The 14,443-nt window shown below is 36.3% G+C and overlaps 1 protein-coding gene across 8 annotated transcripts in view; it reads left to right on the plus strand.

Moving 5' to 3' along the window:
• Positions 1-14,443, plus strand: part of LOC127881363 (cyclin-dependent kinase 14-like) — a 109,446-nt gene that overhangs the window by 4,440 nt on the left and 90,563 nt on the right. For all 8 annotated transcript variants that reach the window (XM_052429137.1, XM_052429143.1, XM_052429141.1 and 5 more), the window contains exon 2: positions 14,109-14,180. In XM_052429137.1, the coding sequence (XP_052285097.1) occupies positions 14,109-14,180 (72 nt within the window). The remainder of the gene's footprint in view (positions 1-14,108; positions 14,181-14,443) is intronic.

Raw genomic sequence — 14,443 nt, forward strand, 5'->3', positions numbered from 1 at the left:
AGGCCTAAGCATTCTTGAGGTATCATCTGGAAACCATTTTACTATTTCCAGTCACTGTGACCTTGACCTTTGACCCAGTGACCTGAAAATCAATCGGGTTTGAGTCCTCATAATATAAAGACACTGAACAAGTTTGGAAAGAATCGGATGAAAACTGTGGACTTTATTTGATAAACAAGAAACGTCTAACGCATGCACACACACACACACACACACAGACACCATGCCATCCCATAAGCTCTTCTGCCTTTGGCAGTAGAGCTAAAAAGCCTGGACTTAAAACTCTATTTGAACAATACATAAACAAGGTGCAGGATCACATGACTTTATGCAATTCACAAACAGATGTTAATGGATGTAAACACCCCGGTAAGTGGTGCTTTTTTTTCAAATAACTTTTTAAAACAATTTTTCTGAAGAATTTCAACTAGTGCATAACAAACAGTTTTTATGTGGCTAAGGACAATGTGAAAAACATTAGAATTACTTTATTTAATAAGCGTGTGTTCTTGTTAAAAAATTTGATATGTACAACATTTATATACCAGGCTGCATGTATGCTGCACGCAAAATAAAATTTTGGCATTGATTTCAGACGTATTCAATAATATGTTCTTAAATCTTAAGATATTAATGTATGTATACAAACTGCAAGACTAAGACTGTCTTTTAAGGTTTTTTTCAAACATATTTCAATAACTTGGGATATGTGCAAAAATAAAGTCCTTAATGGTGTGATTCTGTCCAGCCAGTGCGTAAACCCCTGTGAACCCTATTGATCTTGCACTCTGATCAAGGAGGAAACATTTGATAAGAACGTATCGAGTTATGATGAATTACAATATTTCCTGTTTTCCGAACATTTTTTATCAGCAAAACGATGGTGACTGTGAAAACATATTCCGTAACGAACTGCATCCTATGCGAATGTTCTATCAACCGATTTCACGCAATCTCCTGACATACCCATGACTCAACCAGCATTTTCCATAGTCATCATGTTTAAAGAGTCATCATTTGTGCTGATACGCAAATACTTTTGGTTAAAATGCATACATAAAATATTTTTGGGGCACCTAAAGCTCAATAGTACATGTATATATTGGGCCATGCTCTGTGAAAAAAGGGTTTAATGCATGTGCGTAGAGTGTCCTTCCAGATTAGCCTCAGGGTTCTCTCTGGGCTTTAAAAAGTTGTTGCCACTTACTTTCGCCACACTGGGGCTGCATTTGGGCAATGAAGATCATGTTATTATAATACAAAAGAAAACTGAGCATTTTACAGTATTTTTATGTCCCCCACTATAGTAGTGGGGGACATATTGTTTTTGCCCTGTCTGTTGGTCTGTTGGTTGGTCTGTTGGTTGGTTGGTTTGCGCCAACTTTAACATTTGCAATAACTTTTACAATAATGAAGATAGGAACTTGATATTTGGCATGCACAGCTGTTAGCTATTATTTACTAACAGACATATCTGCCCATTTGCCATGTTCCCTCCCTTGAAACTACAGTAACAGTCGTATCCCATTAAAAAGTTATCACTAGCTCGCTGTGTGTGTGCTTAAACCCTGCTCTTCAATCCACTTAAGTTAGCTACTGCCTCTGAAGATAAATAAAAGGCCAACTTTAATAAATTATTGTTTCATTGTTTACATAATGACTAAAGTTTGGGGATTCATTGCACTGTAAAGCTTATTTTGTGCTTGTGGTTACTAATTTAACTGGAATGAATATGAGTCGTGTTATAAGAAAACTGGGCTTAATTCATGTGCGTAAAGTGTTATCCCAGATTAGCCTGTGCAGTCCACACAGGCTAATCAGGGATGACACTTTCCTTCTAAACTTGATTTTCAGTAAGGAGGGACTTCCTTTAAACTAAAAATAACATAAAAGCGGAAAGTGTCGTCCCTGATTAGCCTGTTCCGACTGCACAGGCTAATCTGGGATGACACTTTGTGCACATGCATTAAGCCCAGTTTTCTCAGAATACGGCCCATATGAACATCTGTCTGTATTCCCTGTAATAGACAGCCTCTAACATCATGATGATTAACATTCACTTTTAGCATCAATAATGTTTCTGCAATCATATGATCTTAAAGCGTTATATTTAGTTTTCATTATTGCATAGTTTTCCTTTTCATAGTATTATCAGATCAGGGTAAAAACTGGCCACATCTTTGGGTCATAACCCTTTGCATGCTGGGAAATTTGTCGTCTGCTAAAATGTTGTCTGCTGAATTTTCAATTTTTTTTTCAAAGGATACTATCAGAATAGCAAACAGTTTGGATCCTGATGAGACGCCATGTTCTGTGGCATCTCATCTGGATCCAAACTGTTTGCAAAGGCCTTTAAAATTCAGTTCCAGCGCTGAAAGGGTTATTGATGTTTGCATGGCATAATGGATATGGTGTCCAACTAGCGACCAGAAGGTCATGGATTCAATCCCAACTGAGGGAGCATTCTTTAGATCTCCCCCATAGACACCAAGCACTGGTTCCTAGTTCCAGGAACATACTCGAGAGCTTTTCGAAAATAAGCCTTAGGCTTTCTATGCAATCAATCTAAAATAAATAGGTTTAAACTTAACTAAAAGTCCCAGAGATTCAATATTTGGAATGCAATATCTTATTTTCCTCTACAAGTGTTGTTTTATGCCCCCAACGGGCGGCATATAGTTTTCGCACTGTTGGTAGGTCGGTCAGTCTGTACTGTCCGTCCGTCACACTTTTCGTGTCCGCTCTCTAATTCAAGTAGTTCTCATCCGATCTTCACCAAACTTGGTCAGACGTTGTATCTAGATAATGTTTAGGCCAAGTTCGAACATGGGTCAAGCCGGGCCCAAAAGTAGGTCACGGGGTCACTTAGTGCTTTTCAAACATTCAGCATGGTGTCTGCTCTCTTATTCAAGTAGTTTTCATCCGATCTTCCCCAAACTTGGTCAGAAGTTGTATCTAGATAATTTCTACGCCAAGTAAAAAATAGGCCATGCCGGGCCAAAAACTAGGCCACGGGGTCACATAGTGCGTTTTAAACATTCAGCATGGTGTCCACTCTCTAATTCAAGTAGTTTTCATCCGATCTTTACCAAACTTGGTCACAAGTTTCATCTAGGCCAAGTTCGAACATGGGCCATGCCGAGCCAAAAACTAGGTCACGGGCTCAAAAACTAGGTAAGGGGTCACTTAGTGCGTTTTAAACATTCAGCATGGTGTCCACTCTCTAATTCAAGTAGTTTTCATCCGATCTTCACCAAACTTGATCACAAGTTGTATCTAGATAATCTCCAGGCCAAGTTCGAAGGTGGGCCATGCCAGGCCAAAAACTAGGTCACTTAGTGTGTTTTAAACATTCAGCATGGTGTCGGGTCAAGTAATTTTCGATTGATCTTCACTAAAAATGCTAAGAATTAGCAGAAAAAACATCTAAAAACTGCAGCAGATGACATATGTAACAAACAACAAAATTTAAATATTGAACAACTGTTATGCAGCAAACTTATAGTTTAATAAAATAAAAGGGATGTATATCTAAAAACATTTACAGTTATACTTTTATGTACAGTGACAAAGTTACAGAGGGGGCACATTTCTTGTTTAATCTATAATTTTACCAGGTATATAATTCTGCATTACTTACAAAGATTTTTGTTTAGTGTAAATATGCATTGAATTTGAAACACAAAATAAAGCATATTAGATATAGATTTTTCATGGGCATGGATCAGTTGTTCTGGGTTTGTTTGATAGGATTTTCCGGAATCTTGCCACTAAATTTTTATGCTTCCCCAAAATGTATTTGGGGGAGCATATAGTCGCTGCTTTGTCTGTCCGTGTGTGCGTCTGTCTGTCTGTCCGTCCATGCACAATTTTTGTTATGCTAATTCTCAGCAACTAATGACCGGAATTCAATGAAACTTTATGGGAAGCTTCACTACCAAGAGGAGATGTGCATATTATCAGCAGGTTTTGGTCGGATGATTTTTCACACAGTTATGGCCCTTTGAAATTTTCCATTAACTGTACATATAGTGCAATTCTTCTCCCCCCAACTACTAGATGTTTCCTTTTATCTGAATATTTAGTGCAATATTGTGACAAAAAAAAACTCTGGGGAGCATCACCCTGCTACATCACTCGTCTACGACGGATTCTTGTTTTACTTTTATACTACATATTTTTTCCTGGTTGTTGAATAATTTATAAATTCATTAATTAACGCACTGAAACTCTCCAAACAGAGCAAAAAAGGCTTCTTATATTAAAACGGCTAACTTTTTTGCAAACTTGTTCCCTCTAAAAAACAACTCACTGTCCTTAAGCCAATATGTATTTGAGTATTGCCTAATTGTTTCAACATATTTCAGCTACACCATAAACTATAAACACATGTGATTCTGCATAAAAACTGTGGAACCAGACTTCTTGTTTTTTATTACTGTCTAGGATATTGACCTTGTAACATGTTGTTATTTTTCCTTATTTCTTTGGCACTATAAAGTTTTTCTTACTAGCCAACATTCTGATGTTAGCAAAAACACCTACTTTTTAGCTCACCTGATTGCTCACAGCTTTTGTGACGGGTCTTTGTCCATCGTATGTCCGTCCATCTGTCCGTTAACAGTTGCTCGTAAACACTCTAGAAGCCACATTTCTTGTCCCATCTTCATGAAACTTAGTCAGAATCTTTGTCCCAATGAAATCTCAGCTGAATTTGAAACTGGGTTGTGCCGGGTTAAAAACTAAGTCACTAGGTTAAAAAAAAAGAAAAACCTTATAAACACTGTAGAAGTCACATTTCATGCCCAATCTCCATGTAACTTTGTCAAAACGTTTGTCTTAATGATATCTTGTTTGAGTTCAAAAGTGGTTCTGATCCGTTGAAAAACATGGGCGCCAGTGGGCGGGGCAGTTTTCCTTATTTGGCTATAGAGAAACCTTGTAAACACTCTAGAAGTCACAATTTTGCCCAATCATCATGAAAGTTGGTCAAAACATTGGTTCAATTGATGTCTCGGATGAGTTCGAAAATGGTCGAAATCGGTAAAAAAACATGGCCGCCAGTGGGCGGGGCATTTTTCCCTATATGTATATAGTGGCAGTTTTCCCTATTTGGCTATAGAGAAACCTTGTAAACACTCTTGAAGTCACAATTTTTGCCCAATCATCAGGAAAGTTGGTCAAAACATTGGTTTTATTGATATCTCGGACGAGTTTGAAAATGGTCGGGATCGGTGAAAATATATGGCCGCCAGTGGCAGGGGCATTTTTCTCTATATGTATATAGTGAAAACATGTGAACACAGTAGAAGTCACATTTTTGGCCCAATTTTCATGAAATTTGCTCAGAACATTTGTTTCCTTGATACGAGAGTTGAGTTAAAAAATGGTTCTGGTCAGTTGAATAACATGGCTGCTGGGAGGGGGGCAGTTTTCTCATTATGGTCCCCCCCTTTCGAAGAAGAGGGGGTATATTGTTTTGCTCATGTCGGTCCGTCCGTCCACCAGATGGTTTCCGGTTGATAACTCAAGAGCGCTTATGCCAAGGATCATGAAACTTCATAGGTACATTGATCATGACTGGCAGATGACCCCTATTGATTTTCAGGTCACTAGGTCAAAGATCAAGGTCACAATGACCCGAAATAGTAAAATGGTTTCCGGATGATAACTCAAGAACTCTTATGCCTAGGATCATGAAACTTCATAGATACATTGATCATGACTCGCAGATGACCCCTATTGATTTTCAGGTCACTAGGTCAAAGGTCAAGGTCACGGAAACCCAAAGCAGTAAAATGGTTTCTGGATGATGACTCAAGAACACTTATGCCTAGGATCATGAAACTTCATAGATACATTGATTCTGACTCGCAGATGACCCCTATTGATTTTCAGGTCACTAGGTCAAAGGTCAAGGTCACAATGACCCGAAATAGTAAGATGGTTTCCGGATGATAACTCAAGAACGCTTAGGCCTAGGATCATGAATCTTCATAGGTACATTGATCATGACTGGCAGATGACCCCTATTGATTTTCAGGTCACTAGGTCAAAGATCAAGGTCATAATGACCCGAAATAGTAAAATGGTTTCCGGATGATAACTCAAGAACTCTTATGCCTAGGATCATGAAACTTCATAGGTACATTGATCATGACTTGAAGATGACCCCTATTGATTTTCAGGTCACTAGGTCAAAGGTCAAGGTCACGGTGACCCGAAATAGTAAAATGGTTTCCAGATGAAAACTCAAGAACACTTATGCCTAGGATCATGAAACTTCATAGGTACATTGATCATGACTGGCAGATGACCCCTATTGATTTTCAGGTCACTAGGTCAAAGATCAAGGTCACAATGACCCGAAATAGTAAAATGGTTTCCGGATGATAACTCAAGAACTCTTATGCCTAGGATCATGAAACTTCATAGATACATTGATCATGACTCGCAGATGACCCCTATTGATTTTCAGGTCACTAGGTCAAAGGTCAAGGTCACGGAAACCCAAAGCAGTAAAATGGTTTCCGGATGATGACTCAAGAACACTTATGCCTAGGATCATGAAACTTCATAGATACATTGATTCTGACTCGCAGATGACCCCTATTGATTTTCAGGTCACTAGGTCAAAGGTCAAGGTCACAATGACCCGAAATAGTAAGATGGTTTCCGGATGATAACTCAAGAACGCTTAGGCCTAGGATCATGAATCTTCATAGGTACATTGATCATGACTGGCAGATGACCCCTATTGATTTTCAGGTCACTAGGTCAAAGATCAAGGTCACAATGACCCGAAATAGTAAAATGGTTTCCGGATGATAACTCAAGAACTCTTATGCCTAGGATCATGAATCTTCATAGGTACATTGATCATGACTTGTAGATGACCCCTATTGATTTTCAGGTCACAAGGTCAAAGGTCAAGGTCACGGTGACCCGAAATAGTAAAATGGTTTCCAGATGAAAACTCAAGAACGCTTATGCCTTAGGATCATGAAACTTCATAGGTACATTGATCATGACTTGAAGATGACCCCTATTGATTTTCAGGTCACTAGGTCAAAGGTCAAGGTCACGGTGACCTGAAATAGTTAAATGGTTTCTGGATGATAACTCAAGAACGCTTATGCCTAGGATCATGAAACTTCATAGGTACAATGATCATGACTCGCAGATGACCCCTATTGATTTTCAGGTCACTAGGTCAAAGGTCAAGGTCACGGTGACCTGAAATAGTAAAATGGTTTCTGGATGATAACTCTAGAACGCTTATGCCTAGATTCATCAAACTTCATAGGTATATTGATCATGACTCGCAGATGACCCCTATTGATTATCAGGTCACTAGGTCAAAGGTCAAGGTCACAGTGCCAAAAAAACGTATTCACACAATGGCTGTCAAGGTCACGGTGACTCAACTTAGGAAATGGTTTCCGAATGATAACTCAAGAATGCTTACGCCTAGGATCATGAAACTTCATAGGTACATTGATCATGACTCATGAGATGAAATAATGCTGAAACTTGACCAGGATGTTTGTCTTGACAATATCTAGGTCAAGTTTGACAATTTGGGAAAGATTGAATGAACTGACTCCTCTCAGGTGAGCAAACTAGGGCCATCTTGGCCCTCTTTTTAGGAATATCACCCTCCAGAGGATAGACTTTATCCTTTATGTCAGATATTTGCAGAAATGGTAATATGTATTTACCACTTTTGAACTCAGAAGCAATTCAGTGAAAGTGGCTTTGTGCAAACAGCATAAAACCAAAACAGCCTGCGAGTATCATCAGTATCTAAGGGTTGGCAATGAAGCCTTAAAAAATGAATATATTCAGAAAAGTCTTTAATAAAATGAATTTTTTTAGGGACTACAAAAGCGTCAAAATACGTATCTAAGTGGTAAAGGATTTAAGGGATTCCAGTTTTATGAAAATTTGATCATAATTCGATCAGAAGTTGCTCGTTCATGTTCGTGAACTTGCTCACTGAGAAATGCTGCTCAAGCTTTTTCACAAGTTGCTCAATCCGATTTTCCAAAAATGGGAGGAGCTTGAACTTTAGGAGATTGATTTAGTCGGACTGCAGGTCATACGTTAAGGTCACAAGGGCTTTTAACATAAAAATGATTTGTTAATTGAATGTTTTGTATGCAAAATGATATTTTGAGAATGCTTGCTTTTTTGTAATCCTTAAGTTTGTATGCCTGGAATAAAAACAGTTTCAACGCAATGCATTAGAATAGCGCCATGATAAATAAGTAAGCTGGTAAGTCTTTTAGAAGGACCAAATTGATATTGAGGTCAAGAGATCAGAGGTCAAAGTCATATGCAAATGAAATATTGAACAAACATAATAACAATTGCACATATTGACTAAAAGGTTGTAAGTTCGGAGAGGGGAAGCGATGTTGCATGCTTGTTCATTTTTTACAGACATTTCTTGTTAAGAAGACTGTAACGCAAAAACAAGATATAGAAGATTGTTACTTTGTATTGGTCTAACTGTCTAGTTGTGAATACCAACCTCAATCAGAAATGGTTGATAGCCTATAAAGAGTTTTTACACACACATTTATCCAAATGCATCTTACATTCACATTGAAAACATTCCAGTACTTACTTTGCCAGTTTATGCACAGAAGCATGCATACATTTTACACAAAATGTCTTTTCCAGTGAAAGGGTCAAAGAGCTTAGAAAATTCCCATGATTTTCTCTGCAGACATCATGCCTCCTCCCACACTTTCCGAGTGAATAAGGAAGTGGGGTGGTGAGGGGTTACATATTTTTCCTTGCTGGTCTTGTCATATCAGTTTGATTTGTGAATTGCTTGCATGTTAACATGAAAGGTAAAACTGCAACAGTGATAAAAATTGAATGTTAAATTATGCTCTGCATATTGCGATGCATTTTTTGTCCATCACCAGAGTTACGTCCCTTATCTGTTAAGAAAAAGAAAGAAAAGCGTTAGTCTTGTGTGTTTTGAAAAATATAATTGCTAGAGCGAAACTTCATGAAACGTTATTGACATATTCCTGAACATTGGAACTTGAACAACTAGGTATATTTATTGCATAGGTTTTGTGAATATATCAGGCAACAATGCCCCATAGGGACACATATCTGTTTTTATGAAAATGCTCATTGTCCTTGCCTCAAAAACAACGTTTGCATGTTCAGCTGCAATATAAAATTAAAAAGTCTTGAAAAAGGAATTTTTTTGGTCAGAGTTTTGAAAATTTAACATATATTTAACTTTGTATTAAATATATATCCTAGCATCAGTTATAATCTGTACAAAAGTTAATTTAGTTTATTTTGAAATACTAAAATCAGTCCTGTTATTTATCCCCATTTAGAAATTAAATTCATGTTATTATGTTGTAACACAAGTTTATCAAATTTATTCAAAGAGCTCCCTATAAAATGATGTTGATTTCTAAACAAGACTATAATATACCATGCAAAACAATAAATGGCCCCAATCACTTCCAGTATGCCTTTATAATACAGTGTTTTCCCCGCAGTGTTCTGAAGGGCCCTCCGACTGTTTGCTCTCCTCTCTCACCAATTAAGTAGCGACGGCGCTGCATGCATTTTATTATGATTATTGATTAATATGAAACAGCTCTTGTAGCAAAATGTGTAGCCTTCTCTCTGTCCTTCTTTGAGTCTCATCAGAAAATTGGATGAACAAGTTTCAGCAATGCGTAAGATGGACTGCTATTTAGGCCCATCACCGCTATTATATCTTGTTGAAGCGTGAAAATTCAATCAAGTAGGCTTCTACCGCTGTCATGTTGTATCACATCTGATTTGACCTATTTGTAATCATAACGATCTAGTGGAAGTATTTCATTCATTCTTTGATACAATCTATCTCCCTTTTGGTAGTCATGATTCACCCTTAAATTAAAGGACAAATTTATCGTATATTCATTGGTATTTTGGTTCCATGTTATTCAGCTGTATCTTCACAGTTTGTTTATAGGGTCACCCCTAATGACTCAGGGAACATTGAGATTACTTTTTTAGTGTCATTGTGAATTAGAATTTATCTGACGAGTTGAAGAAAGGTTTACACTTTGCATGTCAGATAATTTCAAGCTACACAATGACATTAACATGAACATGTATTCTATTTATCATATAATATTTGTTAAATTAATTTGTTCACGATGCAATCAAAATAGTAGTCTTTAATTGCTCAAAACAATGGCCAAGAACATATTAATTTAACTTAAACCTACCTTACATAGCAATATTTAAATTGTTTGTGATCTTTCTTATTTACGCCACTCGAAATAGTCCCTAAGAATTCCATGCTATTGCAAGCAGAGTAACAAGACACAATATCGCTATTTGCCTCAATTCAATTTTGATCAACATTCCAAATGTTACACACTCAAATAGAACACAAACGGTTTTGTTCAAACTTAAATTATTTCTACCACTGCAAAATAGCAAAACACCAAAAATGGCTGCCATTTTAAACTTAAAAAAGTGTACCCTTACGTCAAGCATGAATCAGCATTTATTCCTGCTAATATTTTTAATGTTTTATTTTGTTTTCTTCCATGAATAGTTGAAATTCTGCACACAACATAAAAGATGAATTTGTTCATCCCCATCAATCTTTTCCATTTTTTAAAGTACCTTATGTTAGCATCAATCTGATTACAAAGGAACAACTTACTCTTAAAAAAAAATACATTTTTTAAATTCAACAGCCATTTCCTTCAAAAAGTAAAGGAACAATTCTCTCACTGACACTCTTCTCAATCCATCAATTCTTAAACAAAAGATTGCATAATGAGAGCACATTCTACATTTTAAATAAATAAAAAATGCAGTCTCCCTGGTTTCAGTCTAGTTGTATATAAAATAATATATATTCAAACACTGTTATTCAAATTGTATTATAATAATCCAGTGTTAACACTTATAATGGTTATAATCAATAATACGGCTACGTTTTAAAATGATGTAATTCCTGTCCTAGACCTGAATGGTGCAATCAAGTGATTTAGTCAGCAGTGAAGGGAAATAAGTTAACCGTCAAAAGTCTTGCTGTTGATGTTTTGTTTAACAATTGTTAATTTATTTCACCCCAAAAGCCACAGTTATCACTCAGTCTTGATGAAGCATTGTTAGAAGGTTTATCTTGACAATATAAAGGCCATATTTATACGTTAGTCAAGTTGGGTAAAAAACTTAACTTTAAGTATTGAAATTAGTTGAGCTGTTAAGGGACATCATGGCCTTCTAAAAATGGGAGATAAGTTCGTCAGACTAGGAAAAGGATTCTAGGAGCCCATATTAAAACACTGCATATGTATATAAAAGATTCCTAACCTTAAGAAATACTAAGTTACATTTTAGTGTTTGATTGTTCATTTTCATGCCAGGCAATAAATAATGTAGTACTAGTTGACTATTTTGTCTGTCTGTTAAATTTGTACGCCCCCGGTAGGGTGGCATATAGCAGTCCTTCCGTCCGTCCAAAAACTTTAACATTGGCCATAACTTTTGCAATATTGAAGATAGCAACTTGATATTTGGCATGCATGTGTATCTCATAGAGCTGCTCATTTTGAGTGGTAAAAGGTCAAGGTCATCCTTCAAGGTCAAAGGTAAAAAAAGAAAAAAAAAAAAAAGGGAAGTAACAAGCTTTAAAGGGAGATAATTTCTATTTATCATTTGGCAGGTACAGATCATTTTCACAAGGGAAGTTATATTTTTTAAAGGGATATAAAAAAAAAATCAAAGTGGCGCAGTAGGGGGCATTGTGTTTCTGACAAACACACCTCTTGTTCCTTCTATTTTGTTATACTTCCTGATTTTCTGGTGTGTCGTTTAAATGTCTGTTTCCTTCCTATGTACAAACTTGGTTTGATGAGTGTCATATATGTCTACAAGCAAGTTTTCTGAATAAAACTAGAAACATTGTTGTCTGCAAAATAAACCTGCATCTGTCATCAAAATTGGGAAAGTTTAAATTATCTGTAACATACAGTACACTCCACGCGTTTTCCCCCAAAAAACGCGCTCCCTCCGCGGGTTTTTTTCTGCTAGCGAGTGTTCACGCGGTGTTGGAGAGCGAGGTGAACTCTATAAAACGCTTGGCATAACACCGCGTTTGCTAATTCCCGCGGCATGTATTACTTTAGCCTAGTCGGTAAATGCAGACAATTTGCTACTGGGCATGACAAAAAATTAAAACATTGTTATAATAAATTGTTTAAATACTGTAGTTACATGTATAAAAAGATAATTATATAGAAAATTAATACGTATAAAAATTATGTTTTTTAATTCACAGGTACGTCTACAATATGAATGAATATAAGACATTTGACAAATTAATATTTAAATCATAACTCATATAACACAAGAATAAATGTTCCGTAAAATTTCCAAATGAGAATAATAATTAGTAATCCGAAACACACTACGATTTTTAATGTTTAACGACGTTTACAAATGCTTCCAATATACAGTCATCATGTATACTTCCCGACAAAAGCGCGCGAAAATTATGCTGCAATGTGCAAGGTCAAGGTATATTCCTGCAAAGCGTGCGTGTATTGATTTTTTTATACAAACTTTGTAGAGCAGAGAACATTGAATTTTGTTGATTTCGGTTAAAAGTTTCAGTGGTATTTAAAAAAAAAAATATATCGCAAATAAGTTGATATTTCCTCCAAAATAATTTCAAATCGAACACGCCGAATCTTTATTGTTACGGTATTTTAGTAGAGTAATTATTTTAACAGTAATTGTACTGTAAACTGATTAAAAAAGACATCTGGGCGGAACTTGATTTTAAGTGTTTGACGTTATGAAAACACGCAAAGCTTGTCTACTGACCTATTGTGTAGACTGCTGTCTGCGGTGTTTTGACAAAAGGGATTAACATGTGTGAATGTCACTCTGCCGATTTGGTCCATAATTACTGGTAAACATTGTTTTGAATGTCGACGCAACAAGAATATTAAATGCAACTAACAACTCAATAGTAACCACCTTCTTTTCGCAATCAATGGAATAACCTACCTACAAAGAGAAAATAAATGCATTAGCGAGCAGAGAATTGACTTTGTTCCGACAATTAAAACCATTCCTTATGCATTCGTTGAACGTGTTTACTTGAGTAAGTAATGCCTTTAGACAGGAAGCATCTTTTCTTTGATTACGTCACACTGTCAATTCACACAGATTTGTAGGATTTTTAGGGTCCTTGGTCATTTGTTTACATGTTCAGTATAGAAAATCACCTGCTTACATGAAAACTTTGGATTTATTTATCAAAATAAAAACAATGTTGCAAACTGTGTTTATATTAATTGGTAAGTATAAGTTAAAAGATGACGTTTTGTTTGTCGTAAAACAACGAGTTTTCTATACAACAACAACTACTTCTACAACCAAGTCGGGATCGATCTATCTTGGTTGTGTTTTTTTAATTGTAAATATTATACTACAGTTACATGTATGTACTTGTAATAAATGTAATTTTATAAGAAAATCAGGATGTCAAACAAAATTAAATTGATCGTTATCTCGTAAAACGCGGAGTTTCCCCCGTCAGCTTATCAGTTTTGCCGATCGTTAACCGCCGCGTCCAAAATCATGCAAACGCCGCGTATCGCGTGATTTTCATAATCTCCCCTCCAGGTCAATCCCGTGGAGTAGCGAGGGAAATTGGGGAAACGCGTGGAGTGTACTGTACATGTTTAGGAAAGCATAGAAATAAAGAAGCTTACACTGTGCTAATTCGTGCTTAATATTTTCAGAAAAGTACAGAATTCTGTCAATTAATTACAGACACTTTCATAACAGGTTCTTAATAGCAGTTATGTATAAATTGTAAGGAAAAGACAAGAATTTGTTTTATTAGTCCAATGGAAAGTGTTTGAAAGTTATTTCTAATGATTTTATATATTTTTGCAGGAAAAATATAATGGTTCATTCATTTGAATTAAAAAGTTTAAAGAGTGCACTATAACTGACCTTTTCAGGTAAATTGAGGTATTTTATCTGATCAAGGAAGGTTGTTAAAGTGTGCTGTATTGTTCTTTTATTTATGTTTCCAGGAAAGGAGAGGGGCTCTGTCAGTCGATTAAAGAAGCTCAAACGAAGAATCTCAGCCAGCTTTGGACGCCTCAGTAAGTTAACAAATTCTGTGTTTTGTGTGTGAGAAAGCCTAGCTTAATGAATGTGCATAAAATGCCATCACAAGTACATGTAAGCCTTGCAACCCCACAAACTGATCTCGGATGACAATTTCTGCATGTTTAGCTCACCTGAGCACAGCATGCTTTGTTCCTTCAGATCTCAGGTGAGCACTCTAGGGCCTTTTGACCATCTTGTGTGTGTGTTTTAAAGAATGAGTTTCTTCATTCTGTAAATCTACTTAATAATGCTAAAT

Source organism: Dreissena polymorpha, chromosome 5 (assembly GCF_020536995.1).
Source record: "Dreissena polymorpha isolate Duluth1 chromosome 5, UMN_Dpol_1.0, whole genome shotgun sequence".
Taxonomy (NCBI): Eukaryota; Metazoa; Mollusca; class Bivalvia; order Myida; family Dreissenidae; genus Dreissena; species Dreissena polymorpha.